Source organism: Egretta garzetta, unplaced genomic scaffold (genome assembly GCF_000687185.1).
Source record: "Egretta garzetta isolate BGI_Z169 unplaced genomic scaffold, ASM68718v1 scaffold91, whole genome shotgun sequence".
Classification (NCBI taxonomy): Eukaryota; Metazoa; Chordata; class Aves; order Pelecaniformes; family Ardeidae; genus Egretta; species Egretta garzetta.
The window spans coordinates 2,350,001-2,369,132 of NW_009258661.1; the positions used below are offsets into that span (position 1 = coordinate 2,350,001).

At 46.5% G+C, this 19,132-nt stretch overlaps 1 protein-coding gene across 1 annotated transcript in view; it reads left to right on the forward strand.

The window, feature by feature from the left end:
- CADPS (calcium dependent secretion activator) overlaps positions 1-19,132 on the forward strand; it is a 194,372-nt gene that overhangs the window by 70,276 nt on the left and 104,964 nt on the right. Inside the window, exons 7-9 of the mRNA XM_035903800.1 lie at positions 9,021-9,132; positions 13,353-13,492; positions 15,742-15,808. Coding sequence (XP_035759693.1) covers positions 9,021-9,132; positions 13,353-13,492; positions 15,742-15,808 — 319 coding nt within the window. The remainder of the gene's footprint in view (positions 1-9,020; positions 9,133-13,352; positions 13,493-15,741; positions 15,809-19,132) is intronic.

A 19,132-nucleotide genomic window follows, 5' to 3' on the forward strand; every position in this document is an offset into this window, starting at 1 on the left:
GAATGCCATCTCGTGGCCGTAAATAGCTATTATGGGATTAAATCTGCCTCCCATCCCTTCTTACAACTCATAACACTTCCCCCTGTGTATCAGCTATGCTTAGGAAACACTTCATGCTGAGATCAAGCTCTGCATTTTCTGTATAGCAAAGATCATCCTTTTTTTGGGTCCCTAAAGCTGTGCTGTCGGCCTCAGCAGCTCCTCTTGGCTGCGGTGCTCTGGCAGCCGAGTGACACGGTGCTGGCACGGGAACGGGGTCTGCGGGGACTGCTTGTGAGCCACAAGCAGATTAAGAGCAGACCTTCGCAGGCTTTGCTTTGCTGCAGTCTCTGTCAGCTTTACCCCATTCCTTTTGCACCTTGCACACTCAGACGCAGATGTGATGCTCTCCTAGACATATTTCTCTCTCAGCCGGCAGTCGTCGTGTTGCCGTAGCCAGTTTGAGGATGTGGGAGTTGCAGCTCCTGGAGGGAGAGATGGTGCCTTTTATCTGCTGTCTGGTACTGCTGGCTGCACGATGTTAAGCAAGATGGTGTCTGCGTGCATGACACTTACATCGTGTCTCAGAGCCGTGGGAACAAAAAATGGACAGCCTGTGAAATGCTGGAGGTTGGAAGACATCCTTAGCTGCTGCTAGGAGGAGTCCAGTCCTTAGGGATGTGCTGTCTCTGCTCACCTTTTGGACAACACAATAATGCTTTCTGCAGTGGTGTTTTGGGGTAAATGAACACCCTTTTTGTAAGCAAAAGAATGGCTAATGATGCTTTTTTTTTTTTTTTTTTTTTGTTAGCAGAGGGGGCGTTATATGCTCGGCAGGAATTAGGACATCACAGGAAATGATGGATTCACTCAGAGAGCCCTTGGGTTATCCCATCGGAGCAGATGTCGGTGCTCCGTGCAGGGACATGGCCTCACTCGGCGTAAGGTAGCTCCGGGGGAAGGCAGGGACAGCCACCGCTGCCGGCCAGCGGCTCCGTGCGAGGCGGGGGGGCTGACTTGTCAGTCACCTGGGCGGTAGCTGCATTGGTGGAAGCAGGTTTTGCCGTCGTTATGAAGTCTGTGCAGGAAAGTCTAGGAGGAACCAAATCTGTTTGTGCTGTCACTCCCACTTCAACTCAGCTTCTTCCGAGGGGATGGGACTGAAAGGCTGTTCTGTCAGCAGAAAGGGGGGAGAGGAAACAAATGTGAACAGAAATAGGCCGCGTTGTCAATCTGCGTCTGATGGCTTTGGTTATCCTGTTCTGAAGGTGAGTAAATACATCAAACTCTTACCGTGGGAGGAATCCCAGGGGAGGCTCAGCAGCTCTTGGGAATCAAGCTGTGTTACGGATGCAAAGCGTTCTCAATCCCTTTCTACAGGCAGAGTGGAAAGGTGCCTTTCTTAGCACCTGAATTGTATTTTCTAGCCTAGGAGATTTTGGCGCAAGCAGAAACATAGAAGGTTCTTTGCATCTATATATATCCTTGGAGATTTTCATTTCAGATCTTTTTTGGGCACCTGCAGCAGTCACCTCCAGCACCCCCCTTCAGCAGTGGAAAGGCAGGGGCGCTTTCAGGGCAGGCTTCATTTCATCTGCTTGCTGCCTCCGAATTGGGATGAGGCAAATTGAGGCCTAACTCCACTGACTATTAATTAGATCTCTCCTTATTACAATAGCAGGAGCCCAAGGCAGGTGACATGGGCATGTGTACATGGTAGTGCAGTCCCCTAAATTTGGGGGTTTCCACAGCTGTGATCTGTCTCTTGTCTTGGCATCCCCTCCTACTTGCTAAAGATCAAATCCTTTCCTTGGAGCTGTAGTTCCATTTGAGGCCCTCTGTGGCATGTAAAATCCAAACTCGGTCCCACAAAAGCCACCAAACGGGTTAAATGCCTTGCCATTTCGCCAATGGATGGCTGCTGGTGGAGGAACCAACACCTCCTGCATTTCATCCACAGGGCGATGCACTGGCTGAACGCTGCAGAGCAGCCGGCGTGCACTTTCTTCTTTGTTTGGTGTCTTTACCCCCGATTTTGTTCCCGACTGCATAATTTTTTATCTTTCAATACTGATATCTCTTGAGAAGGTGCATCGCCCACTGGGTTAGGTTTCTTAGAAGAATTCAGCTGACCTCAGTCAAGGTTTGTAGTCTTTACTGCAATAAGTTGCAAACCAGTTTGTAACTGTCCCCAACCCAGCATCCCCAAACTGGCTGTGGTTTATGGGCATTCCCGCAGTGAAACAGAGTTGTGCGTGGAGCTGCACCTCATGGGTCTCCAGCTGTGGGACCCAGCCTGTGGGTTTCCTTGAAGAGCCTAAAAAAAGCCTGAATTCTTCCATTGCCTTTGGGTTTTTTCAAATCCCAAAGACACAAACCAAAAAACCTGTTATCCATTGCCATTACCCATGAGAGTTGCAAAAAGTACCTATTTTCCCGAAGGCTTTGGGGTGCCCTACTTCTTTTTATTACTGCTTTGTGACCCAGCTAGTGCAGGTGCGAGCACCTTCCTCCACCGCATGTCGTGGACACGTCTGTGCTGCCGCATCCCCTGCCAGTTCAGTGCCTCACCAACACTGCTCCTGAAGAGGAGCGAGCTGTCTGCTCTCCCAGCTCCTGAGCTCATGAAGGGCTCAGCACATGGGCAGCCCTGTCTCATTTATGTCGTTCTTAGAAGTTCACAAATACCCATTTCTGAAAATGAAACAAACATTTTCATCCTGGTGGAATGAATGCCGTCCCTTGCATCAGGTTTTGCTGTTGAGCTGAGTAAGTCTGTGTGAGCTCCGCGATAATGAATGGCAGCCTCAGAATATGCGCAAGGGAAGTTCAGAAAGATCACCAATAACCACAATCTTGGTCTTCAACCTCTATTTCATGTTTTTGAATGGCTGGTATATTTAAAGCATTAGAGAATATAACAAAAAGCTTTCCTGCATGCTTCTTCACATACAGTTAACTGTTAAACACATTGAAGGACTGTTTATTTTCCTCCTTGCTGGTCTCTCAAGAAATATATAAAAACGAAACACGCTTTAACATCACATTAGAGAAACAGGTGTGGCCAACTCCATCAGCTGTGTGAAGGTAGGTTAGCTGGCTGTCTGCTGCTTCTCTAGGCTTGTTTTTCCCAGCATTTGAGCTTTGAGCATGGCCCAAAAGCTTTGACTTATGGCCCAAGATTTAAGGCTGCTCCCTGGAAAGATCTCTTCTGGGAGGGGAGGAGTGGCCAAAGAAAGAAAATCATCATTTGTGAGGCAGGATTTCTGGAAGAACTAAGTCAAGACTCATTTCAGTCTCCCAGTGGTGAAACAGGATCGAGCTCTCCATCCCCAGAGCAGGATCGGGATCCAGCTCCAGCAGGCACCACGGCCGGGCACCACAGTAAGCCAAGAAACCAAGGCTGGTTAAAAGCATCACACCCAGACCCAGTGTGACCCAGTGTGAAGCAGTGACCCAGCAAAAGGTGATTTTTCTGGCATGTGTTTCCTCAAAAAGCAGGCAGTATCTGTCAGGCTGCTGTCTGTGCTGCCCTCTCGATGGGCTTCCCTCCACCAGCCGGCTTGCTTTGGAGACCAAATTACGAATACACCAGGAGGGACATAGACACGCTGGTGTGGGGTGCCAGGAGAGAAGAGGTGAGGGATGTGGATGGAGAGAAGTGCATGAAGCACAACCCTTTCCTTCCTGCAGCAGCAGTGCACGAGGGAGGCAGCTGGCCATTGCGTTCTCACCGGACCCCATTCTGGCAGCAGGGGACAGCAAGCAAGGTTAAGCTGGCCTTGCCAATTTTGTCCCAGGCATGGTCATATGTATTAAAGGCCTTTCAGATGGACTGCCCTGCTTCCATACACAGTCAGCGGCAGGAAGGCACAGGGTGCTGGTTTAGGTGGCCGGGCCCCTGCAGGGATGGAGGCAGCATTCCCAAGGACGTGCTCCTGTCCTGGGAGGGGACAGGCATTGCTGCTGGTTCACTTACGATTGAAAACCGATACTGAGCAGTACATAGTTCAATAAACTTGTGCAAATCTGGCCAATATGAAGGAATATTATTCTGCAAGACTCTTTTACTTAAGCAGTAAACTTGTGGGAACAAGGCAGAAGGACAGCATCTCTCGCAGAGGTGGCACGTCCCAGGATAGTGCTGTGTTCCTTGAGCATAATGCGTACCTGGAGTGAACCCGCCGGGGGAAGATCGTAACTCTCCTTTAATGCACATTTTTACTTTTATTTTCTGCTTTTTTCGTGTTTATTCCATGCAAGCTGGCAGGCAAACCCGTTTCAATAAATCTGTCTGGAGAGGGAGAAAAGGTGTCCTCTGGCAGTTTTGAAGCCCATGAAAACTGGTCATAGATCACGTTTAAATGTCAACCCCGTTGAAAGCCCATCACTCTCCAGCTGCTCCTGTGCTAGCCTACAGACAGGCCAAGCTGGTTAGCAGGGCTAATTCATGGCCCAGCAATAGAATTCAGTTGCACTTGTTCATTATTTATAGAACTCACAGGCATCAATGTTCTGGCCAGATCAAGTTACAGGAGCAATGATGGAAAAAGGGTTATGGTTTAAAATTAGGCAGGGGCTAAGCTGACTTGCTGGAGACCACGGTCCATGAATGAAGGAATTTAATGCATTCTCCTGAGTACTAACGTGTGTTCACTTTTGGGAAGGTCATGGGTACTAAAGTTTCGCTTAGAGGAACTTATACACAAGAGGCAGATAGAAATGATTAAGTAAATGTCTGTCAGGGACAGCTGAGAAAATTGTACATTAGGTCACATAAGTGGGATATCCCGGAGAAGAACAGCAGGCAGTGTCAGGAGACTAGGTGGTCTTGCTTGTTTTGTCCTTAAGTGGGAAGGGCTGAGTAGCATCAGCCTGAAGGTTTGCCAGAAGATCACCAACGTGTTGCTTGAAACTGCTGACAGCAGCTTGGCCCGAGCATCCTGGCACCTGCATCAGTGATGGCATTGCTTTCCCCCTGGGTACCAGTCAGCACAGTGCCTGTGAGAGCTCCTAGATGCTCCTAAAATCAGACAGGTAGGCCCATCCTTCCAGTGCTCCACGTTAGGCAAGCCCATGGAGGCACTGGGAGACAAGGGTGACCTTCCCCCCTTGCCACCTACTCACAGCCTCTGGATATGTGGTGGCCTATGTTTCATTCAGAAAAAAAGTCCCAGCACTTTAGGCTGTTTGGTTAGTAACTGATGGCACCTCTAGGTGAATCTGTAGATGCAAAGTCTACAGTTACAATCTGCTTATCTTGATTGTAAAAGGTAAAACAGGGGCCAGCATTTGTTAAGTTTGCACCCAGGGCATGTATCATCCTCGGGCTCTTTGCAGCCAGAAGAGTTTAGCTACTCATCCTAAGTTTGATCCTAGAAACCCTGGAAATGCAAGTAGATCCTACAGGAATCACTGGAACAGCACGGATGCGATAAATAGGGTGATACTCTAGCAAAGTTCTTATGCATGGCAACATTTCTTGGCCAGGTCCGGGCTTTGGGATATGCTGGGCAATAAGAAATGCTGGGCTGAGGGTTTCAGGAGGGATTCAGGCAGCTAATATGGTCCTAACTGAGAAAGTACTGTCAGGATTTTTCTGCTTGTATCCTTCTTTTTTCTGGTGTACATATATATTGTTTCGGCCAGAATGACATTATTTGTGCTTGTTTGCAGATGTATTATTGCTCTGAAGTTTAAGCATGAGCTCTGTGATATGGGGATGAGATAACGTGGCTACTTTATGAGAAGATTTGTCCAGAACAGGTCCCAAGGCACTTTCCCAACAAATAAACTCCTGCAGCGATAACCTGCTTAATTATTAAATATGGAAATGAAACCATTGCATTGTTAGTCCCTCAGAAGATCCTAATACCTAACTACTGTCCAGAGCTAATTTTCTGAACAATAATTTAATACACAGCACAGATAAACTGCGTACTTAGATTGAATACCAATGATGTTTCCGTGACATGAAATATGGCCTTAAGCTGAGCATCACTATGGCAACTAATGACATCACCGCAGGCTTCAACCTGCACAAAACCCAACTTCTGAGGGTCTCTATTTGTTGGCGCGGATCTTTTCAGGGCTTTTGGGGGTATGAATATGTAAGCGCCACAGTGTTGTCAAGGGTTTGCTATGTATGTTTACTGTCATTTGAAACATTTATTCCCTTTGTGGTTAATGTTGTTCCCATGAAGGAAACCTAATGAAAATTACTGTTTGTATTTGGTTAGTAACATTTGTTGATAACATATGGTCTGGGAATGCTTCAGCAAATAAGAGCTTTTTAATAGTAAACAGAGATATGAGTTCTATAAAGCAGATGCTGTCAAAATACACAGTGTAAGGTTGGATATTTTCTTACTTTTGCCTCTTACCCAAACCAAGATTATCTTCCTACTTTCCCTGCTGGTGACAATGCAGGGTTTTTAAGAGAGAAAATAGAACCTGTGACCTGAAGCTGCAGTTTGAAACTAAGGGTGTTTCTTGGTTCTTATGCTTAAAACCTTTATTAGGTGGCTGATGGTTCACACATGAAAAAGATCTAATATTGGGGATCTGACGGGACCTGTAGTGCTGTAGATAATTTATGCCAAACCCCTGCTCCCTGGCACTGGTGGCAGTTTGATGCATCGTCATAAAGGATGAAACATGTGGAACAGTGGCACCGGGAGAGAAAACTTCAGAGCAAAGCTGACGAAGAAACTGAGTTTGTTAATCAGCTCTGCGCAGAACACACTCATCTGCTAAGCTCAGCTGGACAAGATTTGCTCAGAGGAGAGCAAAGCATAGAACCGTGCTCCTTGAGCACAGGAAAGAGTAAATTATTTTTCCCAATAACTTTCCAAATGCAAAATCTGCTGTTTGGTATTTATGTTTGAAAAACATCTAGTCGCTGGACCACATGTCATCTGAGCCTTTTCCCAGTCATTTCAAGGGAACTGCCTTTCTTCAGCAGAGGATCTAGTTTGAGGACAGTATAAATGAAGTGTCATTTGTGTCATGAGGGTGAACGGAACTGGTTAGTGAGATACCGTATAATCTCTCATCTGACTTACCGTATTTTAGGTTGCAGTGTGTGTTCCATCGCATCACTGGGAGGTGTTGCTCCTGGCATGCTCTTGTACAAGAAGCACCTTGTCTGATTGTTCTTCAAGGTTGCTCGTACGCTTTGCATAAGTTTTGAAGTGTGATGAATTTTCAGGGTGCCTGGGAACAACATAGAAATCTAGCTCACAATGAATTATAAAAAAAGAACAAAAAAAGAAATAAGAGCTGGGTTTATCTGCTAGTTTCACGTTGCGCCTCTGCATGATCAGATGTTTGGGAGCATCCTCCTTGTAGTGGTGCACTCTTCCCCAGTCCTCCCCCTGCCCTTCATCTTTGGCTGAGCTGTTCTAACAAGGGCAAGTGCACTGTTAGGAGTGCTTTGCTTAGCTCACTCAGGAAGTTTCTGTCTGGTTTCATTTTAATAAGTTTCTAACTTCCTAAGCTGTAGAAATAAAGCGTGAAACACAGCTGTGAAATCTCAAACATAAAAGCATCATGACTTTTTACCCTTTAGTGTAGAAAGTATTTTCTTTTTCTCCTCTGCTACTTTCAACAAATAGGCATTAGTTCAAGTTCCACTTAATTTTTGTTCCATGACCCTCTTCAGTCTGTGCTTGTTTGCCAGAGGGGAGCATTTTCCTGTATCTCAAAAAATTTAGCACAGGTGAGAAATTTGATGCGCTGGTGTGGAAGCTCTTCATGAGCCTGTTTGAAAAGCTGTGGCCCTTAGGTTGTTGAACAGACTTGGCGTTTCACAGATTTCTTTTCCCTTTGATCTGTCTAAATCAAAGCTGACTGCTGTGTAAGGTCCAGGTATCCTTAAGAAAACTCCACAAGGATGCTCGCCGGCGCAGCTCAGGTGAGCCCCCGCGGCTGTCACCAGGCAGCAGCTCCTGCTGCAGCATGCTGCTCGCTGGGATGGGAATGGGGCCCCGGAGGAAAGTTCCTGAAAGAAGGTGCAATGGGCTGTGGCCAAACTGGGGCTCTGTCCTCAAGGCTTCCCCAAGTGTCTGGGGTCAGAGAGGAAACCTCTAGCATGACGTGCTCAGGCCCATCACCAGACCTCCCTCCGGTGGGCTTCAGGGCTACAGTGGTTCCCACGCTCGGGGGGAAGGTCAGCTGTGGGGTAGGCTCCCCTTGTAAGACGTAAAATGGCTTGTTTGGCCGTAGGTGTCGGCAGGCTGTGATTGAATGAGTTCATGTTCTCTGCATACTCGGGCAGTTTGTGGTTGCAGGATCTTGGAGATGTCCTCTAGAAACATGTGTGTCTAGAGAGGGTTTGCACATACTGTGGGTCATTCAGCCTCCATAGCGCTGCTTTCCAAGCCACAGGACCAGCCAAGGGATGACTCAGGGAGTACAAACAGTAGGCAGCGGTCTCAGTTCCTTGTGTTGACGGAGATGTGGCCACTTCCTGGCCACTGCTGTCCCATCCCCAAGGAGCTGGTGTCCTGCTCTGCGGTCCCAGTAAACTGGGATTACTCCAGATGTAATGGCTTGAAATTGAACCTGGGCTGGGCTGGGACTTGGAAGAGGACCCAGGTTAAATTGGGTTTTCTTCAGAGAAAGCAAACCTCACTGTCAAACTGGAAAGGAGAGGTTAATTAGCCAAGGGAAGAGCAGAGGCGTGAGCGATTACAGATGTCCTAGGTGCAGATGCCCTCGATCCTCAACTTCTGTTGTGACTGTACAGGCTGTTGCTGCAGGAGACATATTGTTCTTTCTAAATAAAAAATTCTCATAAATTTGGTTTCATGCTGCTCCCAAATACTATCTTTTTTTTTTCCCCAAAGAACCATCATGGGTTTTCCAAACATCTGTCCCACATTTCCCAAAGAAGATTATTAATGCCCTTGTCACTCAGACAGCCCAGACGCTTCAGCTTGGGCCAGACGGGACATTTCCAGTTAACCATTGCGTGCCCAAGCAGTAGTGCTGCTGACCTGCTGGTCGAGCTGAACATCTCTCTGTCCTTATTTTCACAGCTGGGGCACCCAAGGAGACTTCACGACAACGCACGCGCTTCCTGCAGTGAAGGTGAAGCTGTTCACGGAGAGCACAGGAGTGCTGGCTCTGGAGGACAAAGAGCTTGGGAGGGTAAGGAGATTCTGAGTTTAATAATGTTTCCTTCTGGCCCTGCTTTTCTAGAGAAATCTCTCCTGTACGGAAATATCTTTGGAGCACAACATGCTCTGCTTTTTTGCCAAGCTTCAGGAGGGGAGGGAAAAAAAGCAAGCTCTCCACTGCTGGAAAGGAGTGCATCTCGCATGCTGTCTTTGTTGTGAGTTTTTAATGGCAGCATTTCAGCTGGCTGTGCCCGCGCTCAGCAAAGGCAGAGGATCTTGTGTGCGATATTGGCAGTCCGGAAAGCCTTAGAAGTTGCTTACGGAAATGGACATTCCTGAAGCAGAAAAGGGGATTATGCTGAAGCAGAAAGAGGGGATTTAAGTTTGGCAAGAGAGTGCTAAGCTGCTTTCGTATCTGCTGAGCAGCCGGTGCACGGTTTGAGCATTTGAAAGCACTGACTGCGGTACTCACTGCAAAGGGCTTGAAATCCTGGCTCCCCCGGGGATTGCAGCTGAACTGGTGGCTTCAGCAGAGGAGCGAAATGTGGAGGTTCATTTCCACCATCAATGGTGTTAATAGTGAAGAGCTCAGATTCTCGGGGTACTGGCCACAGTGCCATCCTTCCCACCCCATCTCTGCCTCTCACCTGTGGTCCCTAAACCAGCACCCTGGGACTGGTGGCCATCCATCGCTGCAGCCCACAGCTCCAGAATATCTGTGGACGACACTTTTCTGTGGCTTTGGGACACTTCAGTTAGTCTCCATACATTTTTTTGCAGCTGTAGAATTTGTGTTGCCCCCCGGCATAACTGGCAGCAAGCTCCCTGCCATCCCTTCCTCAGCTCCTCAGGGATCTGCATGGTGAAGACCCCATGAAAACCAGTTTGCAGGAAGAGGGGCTGCACCTTACACATGGGCTTGGCACCTCCCATCTCACGGCTCAGCATGGCCTGAGTGATCTCCAGGATCAGGCTGGGCTCTGTCTGCCCGGCTCTGCAGCACACCTTGCTCTCCCCTTGTCTACATGGCCATGGCCAAGATCCTGTGGCAAGCCCAAGTATGGTATTTACAATCATGGACTAACCTCTTGGGATGTTTCTTGCTTACTCCATGGCTGCTTGTGCCCTTACACAGGAGAGTCTGTGTCTGTAAAACAAAGTTTTTCCTAATTAACGTGGTTTTGTATTCATCCTACTCATACAAGTGCCAAACGTTTTTCCAGGTCCTAGTGAACTGTTGTTCTAATTTATATCTTTATGGTGGAGAGTGTGGCATGTGATTTTTCTCCCATGCAATATATGTTCATTTTAGCTGTTTGGGTTTTCATGTTCACATAACCTCCTTTGTTCTTGCACTTGAGAGAGAAAAGCAAAACTATCCCTTCTTTTCTTCTCTCAATCTTTTCTTCAAAGAGTTGCAGCCCCTTCGGACTTTCCTCATCCACACCTTGATCTTTCCTTTCTCCCTATCCTGCTCCTTTTTTCACAAAGGGGGTGACCCCACCAGGCTGCAGTACTCCAGCCGAAGACCTACAGCTGCTTTGCCACACGGCATCCTAATATTTTCAGGATTATTTTCAAAACCTCGTTCTTCAAACAGCCCGGCACTCCTGCCTTTATCCACTGCAGCATGCTGAGCAGAGCTTTTCACCCGGCCGGCCGCGATGCCATTCAGGGCTTTTTCCTGAGTGGTTACACTTGGTGTAGACCCGCTTGCTTTGTAAGTCTTGTTTCCACTGGCAGCCATGAGCGGTGCTGACTTTGCTGGTCTCGGGAAGCAATTAGCTGTGCATGTTGTTCTGAGAAAGACATCAGGCCCCAAAGCAACCCCTCTTGCCCTGAAATGCTGATGAGCCAGCCCCGCCGATGCGCTTTAATTCCCAGTCCAGCGGGAAGCCATCCCTCAGCTCTGAGCTTCTGCGCTCCGAAGGATGTGGGCCAGCAGCGGCTAGGGCGGGCGGCCGGGCGGTGATTTCCCCTGGCCCGTAGCCACCAATGCTTTCAGTCGGACAAACTTCAAAGGGATGCTCAGTGTGCCCTGAGCGGCTGAGAGATGACACGTGTCTGCTCAGGCTGCATCAGGATTTCTTTTTTGATGAAATAATGAAATCGGGAGCATGTTAAGCCTCTGGTTTAGCTGTTAGAGTGGGCACGAACCTGTCTGCACGGAGAGAGGAGGGAAGCAGGTTTTATACACAAAAACACCCATGCTCAGCCACCCTTTGAGAAGCGGCTTTGTGCTCTGCCAGGCGTGTACAATGCCCACTTTCTATTGCGAGTGTTAAATTGGCAACCGGCCGGCACTCCTCATTTCACCACTTTTATCAAAGGGAGAGCTGGAAAATGGTCCCAAGCTCTAAACTGCTGGATGGGCAGCTGAAGGCATGGGAATACATCCTGGCCCTATTGAAGCCCGTGGCAAGGCTCCCATGGATTTCAGCCATGCCAAGACTTCATCTACTGAGAGCAAGGAGGGGAAGAGCCATGAATTACAACAACACTGAGCAAAGTTTATGTGCCTTTTGATGAAAAAGAGTTAGAAATCAAAGCAGAGAGCATCCCAAACACCAAGAGTGGCGGCTGCCTCGCTGAGAGATGTGTTTTAGTGCAAGTCCATGTGCTTGCTCAACCTGCCTTGCAGTGGGTCCTTGGAGGCTGCTCAGAGTTGGGGCCCATCCGTGTTTCTAAGAACGCCCCATGTGGAGGACTCACTTTTCATCTTCAGGATTTGATTAAATGTATTTTTTTTTCCAAGAATGATGCAGTGGAGGCTGGTGTTGCTCAGTTATCTGTGTAGCTAATAACAGCTTCAGATTCCTGCCAGAGAAAGCATTAGTCTAATTCAATAAAAGAAGTGATAAATAATGTTGATGAATAAGGGTGAAGTCGAGAATCTACTGTTGTTAACCTCAGGCTTCGGATGAGGCAATAAAATAATTTTTAAAATTGTCCATCAGAAGGTAATAGCATCAAGAATATTTTGGTGGAAAACAGTCCCTGGTTTGTTGACTCAGCAGTGAGGTTGAAGAGCAGAGGAATACAAGATTATATAGTCTGGGCAGGAGTTTGGCAGGAGCACAGACTAAGCGTGAGCAAGGAATGAGTGATGGAAGCACAGCAAATGAGGGTGAATGCTGCCATTTGCAAAATAATTCACTTGTGTAAAGGTTAATGGATTTAAATGGAGCTAAAGGAGATTCATCTCACTACAGGACAGTGGAGACTTGAATGAATTTGTGCCAGGCAAAGTCACCTCTGAGAATGAAAGCAGCAGAAGATGAATGGGCATAGGAGGGAGGGGGTTAAGCCACCTCAGAGGCTTATATGGAAGAAGATGGTGGATGTGGTGTAGTTCTGGGAGAATACTCTGTGGCTTGCTGTCTGAGGGAGCTGCTCTGCTTAGCAAGGGTAAGGGGTGAGTGGGAAAAGCACAGCTATGATCAGGAAGGATTACTCGCCTCTTGGAGCCTTTCAGTTCCTTGATGAGCCAAGCACTTCCACTGGTGTTCATCTGCACAGCCCCACTCCAGTCATTAGTGTTGCACTGATTTACCCCAGCTGGAGACCACCCCATCTTTTCCTCGCTGCAGGAAATGGAAGCAGAGTCCTGCGGCAACTGGTGTCATCACACGTGATGCAGATTTTATCTGCCGGCGTAGTGCAGTCTATCTGAAACATTGCCTACTGCATCCAGTCTTAACAGCAAGCAAAAAAATCAAACCAGCTTCCCCACAACCTGATGGTAGCAATAGATGAACCGTCTTAGGCAGAGCTTTCTGAGCCCCCCAAACAGCTCGCTTCACATGGGAAACATCAGGAAGGCTGGAGGTTGAGTTGTATGAGGCTGAAAGGAGGGGATTGCAGTGGGCAACTTCAGCAAAACTTGTTTGCTAATCACAGTAGTCCTCCATCACATCCAGACTGATTTACCGGGACGGTTGCAAGTTTGTTTACCACGGTCTTTCCTAAAATGATGGGAACTGATAATACAGTCCTGTTCTGCACAGGTGTGAACAATGGCGCAGTAGATAGAGGAGCCAAAGAATACATAAACTAATCTCAAAATAATAAGCTGTACTTTAAAAAAGCAATAAAAAGCCACTGATGGTGGGGCTATTCAGTGATGTGAATAGAAATTTCCAGACTGACTTTTAGAGGAAAGGTAGCTCATCTGATGCCCTTTTGTTGCCCATTAAAACCCATTTTGTGAATAATTTTTCCCTTTAACGTTGTTGATTTTGATGCTTGCAGGTTGTTCTCCACCCTACTCCCAATAGCCCAAAGCAATCGGAGTGGCACAAAATGACTGTTTCCAAAAACTGCCCAGATCAAGACCTGAAGATCAAGCTTGCTGTGCGAATGGATAAGCCTCAAAACATGAAGCACTCTGGGTAAATGCTTGTTTTGATCTGAACTCAATTTGTTTTGAATGTGCATTAGAAAAATTATCTTTTTTAAGATTCTGGAAGAGAAACTCTTTTTCTGAAGCTCACAGGAGGTCAAAAGAGACATAAATGTAAAAATGGCATTAGTTCAGTCATTTATAATGCATTTTCCATATTCTTAGCATAATCTTTTTAATGCATTTCAGCCAAAGAGTTTAAAATTTAAACAGTGTTCCTCAGGAAATTGCTAGGTTATTTTTTTTTCCTGTAAGGAAATAATAGGCGAACTGCCCAACTCTCTTACTGAGAATGCTATAATTTCTTAAGTTATTCAGTGTTTCCCTGTATTGACTTCTCAGAACCAAAAGCACAGTGCGCCTTCTGCTTGAAATAAACTCCAGGGTGATCATCATTATTTATACAGACATTCACAGCCCAAATAAATAGCAGTTGCCTGGAATAGGACTAATGATCTGTAGGTTAAAAGGGAAACCTCTCCCCTCCAGACGTGACCGTCAGAGGATCTGGGGCCAGGGAGATCCCTGCTTGCCACCTCTGGCTTCCACCTTCGTGCCGTGAAATTACGGATGAGATCGTCCTTGGGAAGATCTAGCTAACACCATTGGCAAGGCTTTCCTCTGCTTGCTCTTCAGAACTGAGGATGTGAGAAAAAATAGGAACTATCCAGGAAAGTCACTGTTTTGATTAACACTTTCTTTCTTTTTGGTGCTCTGAAAGTGACTTTGTTTCATTTTTTATTTTCAGTATTTTATTAGATTCAATCCATTATTATGTAGTTTGGATCACTCATCTTTTTTTTAATTTCTTCTCCCCTTCCTCCTGTTTTCTCTGCTAATGAGATCAGAGCCGATAGCCACATGTGAAGTTTCATTTTTCCACCACGATCACAGGCACCAAACCCAAGAGAGGGCGGTTCACCGGTCGTACCCATTTCCTTGGCCGCAGCTGATAGCAACAGGGCTGAGCGGTCCTGGCTTTTCTCAGGCTTTTTTTACTTCTTTACTTTGAGGGTGCCAGAGCACTGGAACAGGCTGCCATGGGGGGTTGTGGAGTCTCCTTCTCTGGAGATATTCAAAGCCCACCTGGATGATGTCCTGTGTAACATGTCCTAGGAGAACCTGCTTTAGCAGGGGGGTTGGACTGGATGATCTCCTGAGGTCCCTTCCAACCCTTGCCATTCTGTGATTCTTCAACTAACGTTTTATTTACAAGATGCTGCTTAAAACTACGTGGTTTATAATACTAGCTTGCTGTCAGAACTGAGATTGTCCTTCTGTTGATGTTAGCGGCAATAGCAAAAAGGACAATTATTTCCCAGTTCTTGAACTAGCCAAGGACTCGGTGCCCACATGAGCATGGCTTGGAGTTTTGTGACTTAAACATTCACCAAGAATATGTTGGATCTCTTCTGGTATAAGGAACCGCTCACATAGCCAAAAAGGAATTGTTTTTCTATTTATTGAGCCAGAACTAAAATAATTATAATTATACGTAAAACATATTAATGCTGAGTAATGTCCTTGTGTTTATTATTAGTCTGGTGCTGCCACTATTTTTGCCAGTGTTTGTATTACAGTGTCACAGTGGCCACTTCATCACAGAGATTAAATGCTAATTTTGACATTAATTTTAATAGTTAATTCTTTCTATGTAGAAAACAGTAAATTTGCTCCTCCTTAGAAATTACTGTTTGCTTGAATATCTGTAGCCAAGCTATTTCTAGGAATTAATTTTAAGCTGCTCAGCAAAGTGTCCTGGTTTAGTCAGTCCAGTGGATACTGGGATCCTGGGTACTGGTTTTGATGGAGCAGGTATCCCTCTCTCTTGCATCTCCCCTCAGCCAAATGGTTTTGTGAAGGCTCAAAGCAACATCTGAGGTTTCTGTCCCTTAATCTTTCTGTTGCAAATGTATTCACCCACCTGACTATGTCGTAGCTATTCACTGGCATCAAAGGGCTTCTAAATCCTGAGCAGGTTGTGAAAGACAAAGAGGAAGAGAGAATTAATACTGTGTAATATTTAGGCTCTGGGAGCTTTCTGTGTCACGTTCTTTACAGGTTATTTGTTCAGGCTAGAAATACACACCTTCATGAATGCTGCTGAGCTTAAAAGTCTTGCAATTATTCCTGCTTGTGTATTAACTTCAGTTTCCAGGTGTGAGGAAAACATGCTGAATAGCAAGAGAACAACATATCGTCACTTGCGTACTGAATTCACCTGTTCTTTTCTCCTAGGTATTTATGGGCCATTGGTAAAAATGTTTGGAAGAGATGGAAGAAACGATTCTTTGTCCTGGTCCAGGTAACAGATTTAACTAGAATTGATCTTAAATCACAACATGAAATATTTAAGTCTTTGTTCTGACCATTTTCAGTGTCGTGTAATTGATGCAAAGCTGTGGTTCTGCGTAGGGTGTTTGCTAAGTGATGGAGTTTTTTCTGAATGTGTACAACTTCTCAAGGATATCCCAGTTGCAGACCTCTAGCCATGAGTTTCCTCACACAAATGAATGCTTGGTGAAATGGAGAGCCAATGTTAGTGAGGAATTAATAAGATGAGGAGGAAGCCTGGTCTGTCTTGGCTGGAGGTGCTTGGGTGCTAATGCTCCCTTTTGAGGCTCCGGGTAAAATTTGAAGTCCATTGAAATCTACAGAAGTTTCACCACTGGCTATGTCAGTCAGTATTTCATTCTTGACATTTATCTTGCCTTTACGTTCATTACTGCCTCTCATTGTCTGCAGCTCTCATGGATCATTTTGCGATGTCTTTCTTCCTTTTTCCTGTTTTTCTTTCATTCACTTTCTGCCCTCCCAGTTTCAGTAGACCTGTATATTTGACCATGGCTAAGAATTTAAAGGAAACAGGCAGATGTCCTCTGTGACCTAAAAGGATCTGGTCAGTACTTGGTGTGTTAGATCTTCCCTCATCTTCCCAAGGGCAGCTGAGACCATTGCATTGGCCACAGAAGCATGGGGCCCCAGTTTGAGCAGCTCCATCTTCACACCAGCCTGATAAAGCCACAAAGTCCTCTTGGGTCCATCTCCTCCTCTCTGGGTTCCTCAGGGTATGTTGTCTCCAAGTATGAGAAATACAAGCTTTATGCAGGGTCCTGTGATGAAAGCAACACAGAGATGCTCTGATGGAATAACATGGGATCCAGCTGAGATCTTGTTCCAGCACAGATCCAAAGGGGATCCAGATAGAGGGTGAAATCCTACTGCCAGTGAAGCAGATGCAGGTCTCCCACAGAGGGGCCGGGATTTCAGCCATGTGTAAGAACTGAGATGGTGTATACCAGGTGCACCAGGCTCCACATTTTGGATGGAGCACGCTTGTGTGCTGCCTTTCCTTTGCCGGTAAGGGAGGAGTCCATGCAGTCCATCTTCCACCTTACACAGCTGGCTTCTCTGGTCCTAAATCACCTGGTGTAAACTGGTTAGTTTGTTTTGAGTTAATTACTACTCCAGGTTCAACTGTCTCAGTAGGAAGTTTAATTGCATTGCCCGTTTGTCCATCACTGCTTGCTTCCATAGCGCTAAACTATCTGGCAGATAAGAAAATCCATCCTGGGGAGGTGAAAGGGATTTATGATGTGCGTGACCCACGTAAGTAAGAGCCCATTGGAGAAACCAGTTGAGTACCTAGCCCAATAACCTAGTATGATCAGCAGCAACAGTTTAAGTTCTCGTTTTGTGCTCCAAATGGGGTCAAAATGGCCACAGAATTGGGGAGTTATTGTAGAGCAGCCACAGGAGATGCCTCTATCTGGCCAAGCAGTATATTTAGATTAGGTAAAAGTGGTGGGTTTGGAATCTGTGTAATCCATTCCTAGAGGCATGTGGTTTGCAAATGCACCCTCCGTGCAGGGACTGGTGAGGTCCCTGATGAGGTAGGGGTGCTTGGCACCTTGCAGGGTAACCCAGCGTCTCGTAGAGCTGGACCACTGGAGGTAGACCCCCGAACCCCCTCCTGGGTAAGAAGCAGCAGAGGCCATAATGAAGGAAAGGCCTTTGGGGAGCATTATGCAGTGACCCTGTTCGTGGGCAGGGTTGAGGGATTGCTTTTCTCTTTATGTTTCCTTTATTATTTTCTGAAATGAAATTAAAAGTGCTGTGGCAGTCTGTGATCACTCGTAGAGCAACTGATACTGCTTTTCCCTGAGAGACGATCCATTCTAAGTTCTCAGTCCCTTTTTCCCTGTGAACAGGGATTCTCCAAAGCAGAGAATCCTCTTTCCTAAAATAGCTTGTCCCATAAATAAATCTATTGATATTCTTCTGTGGAAGGGTTTGCAGGTTGGGACATGGATTCCCATGTCTCTCTCAAGGAGCCTTTCTTCTGGCCTTTCTATGTGGTTGCAGTTGCTTCTCTAGTTTATTCAGTTGCTATATATTCTCCAGCTTGCTGTGGAATTGAAGCTCTCAGAGTTATTCCATGTTTTCACATGTTACTAGGTCTGTATTCGTCAGTTGGCATATAAAAGCAGAATTTGGCCAGAAAAGCAATTCATCTGAATAAGATGAGCAGACTTTTGCCCCCAGAGAGTCTCTCTAGCCCACCTCAGAAATTCCAGCTGCCACTGCAGCTTCTCTGTTATGTTACCGTTTGCTCAACATTTGGTGCAATGTAAAGTGTTCTGCCGTACATCAAATATAAACAAGAAACACTCTCTATGCAGTCCCTCAGATGTAGTTTGAGCATATTGAACATGTCAGCAGGCAATAAAGATGGAATAAAAATACTTTGCTGTCCGTATGTTTGTCATTTGCTTTTCATGCAATGCAAAGGATGGGTGCTGATACGAACGGGGATTGGTAGCAAAGGTGTTGATGTCCAGCATGCTCTGAACTCTGCTAAACCGCAGACAGAGAATAACCCCGGCAGGAAGGTGAGCTGGCTCCGTTACGTAAAGAACAGACAAGGAGCAGCCCTTGTTTCAGGAGCTTGTTCTTCCGCACCAGGCTCCTGCTTGCACCAGAGCTGAGAGATGGAGTCCAAAGCATAACGTCCATTTGGGATATAGTGGTCTGGTCAGTCCGTGACACTGCCAAGGCTGTAAGTTCAGATGAAAAATTAAATGTTTCATATCTGATCCCTTGTCTCTGCCCCTTACCTGCAGCATCTTCTATTGCAGTCCTGTCTCCTCTCATCCCATCCCTTGCAGAGTGACCTCCTCCTCCTGGTCCTGTGCCCTCTCCTGCCCCGCTTTCCCCATTTCAGATGGACGCAGCCTCAGTTCCTTCAGCGCTATTGGGTGGTACCAGCGGTTAAGTAATTCATGGTAATAAATACTCAAACTCTTCATAATCATCTAAACAAGGCACAAAGGTGCCAAACTGCATGGGCGGCACCAAGGAGGAAGGTGTTGATGGCAGTTTGTCTCTTTTGTGTCAGTAATGCCTCGCCGGTATGAACGGAGGCTTTGCGCGCGTATGTAGGAAAAGGAGCTCTGCGGGGAGCATTTCCAGTGCTAGCTGGCTTCTGTAAGCCCTGGAGAGAAGGGGAAAGGAGCAATAACTGCCTTGTAATTTGGGTGGAATAATCCCTCGCACCTTCTGTGTCTGTGTAGCTGCGAGGGTTGTACAGGAGAGGAGATGATTTGTTTGGGTTTAGCGGGTGAGAGCG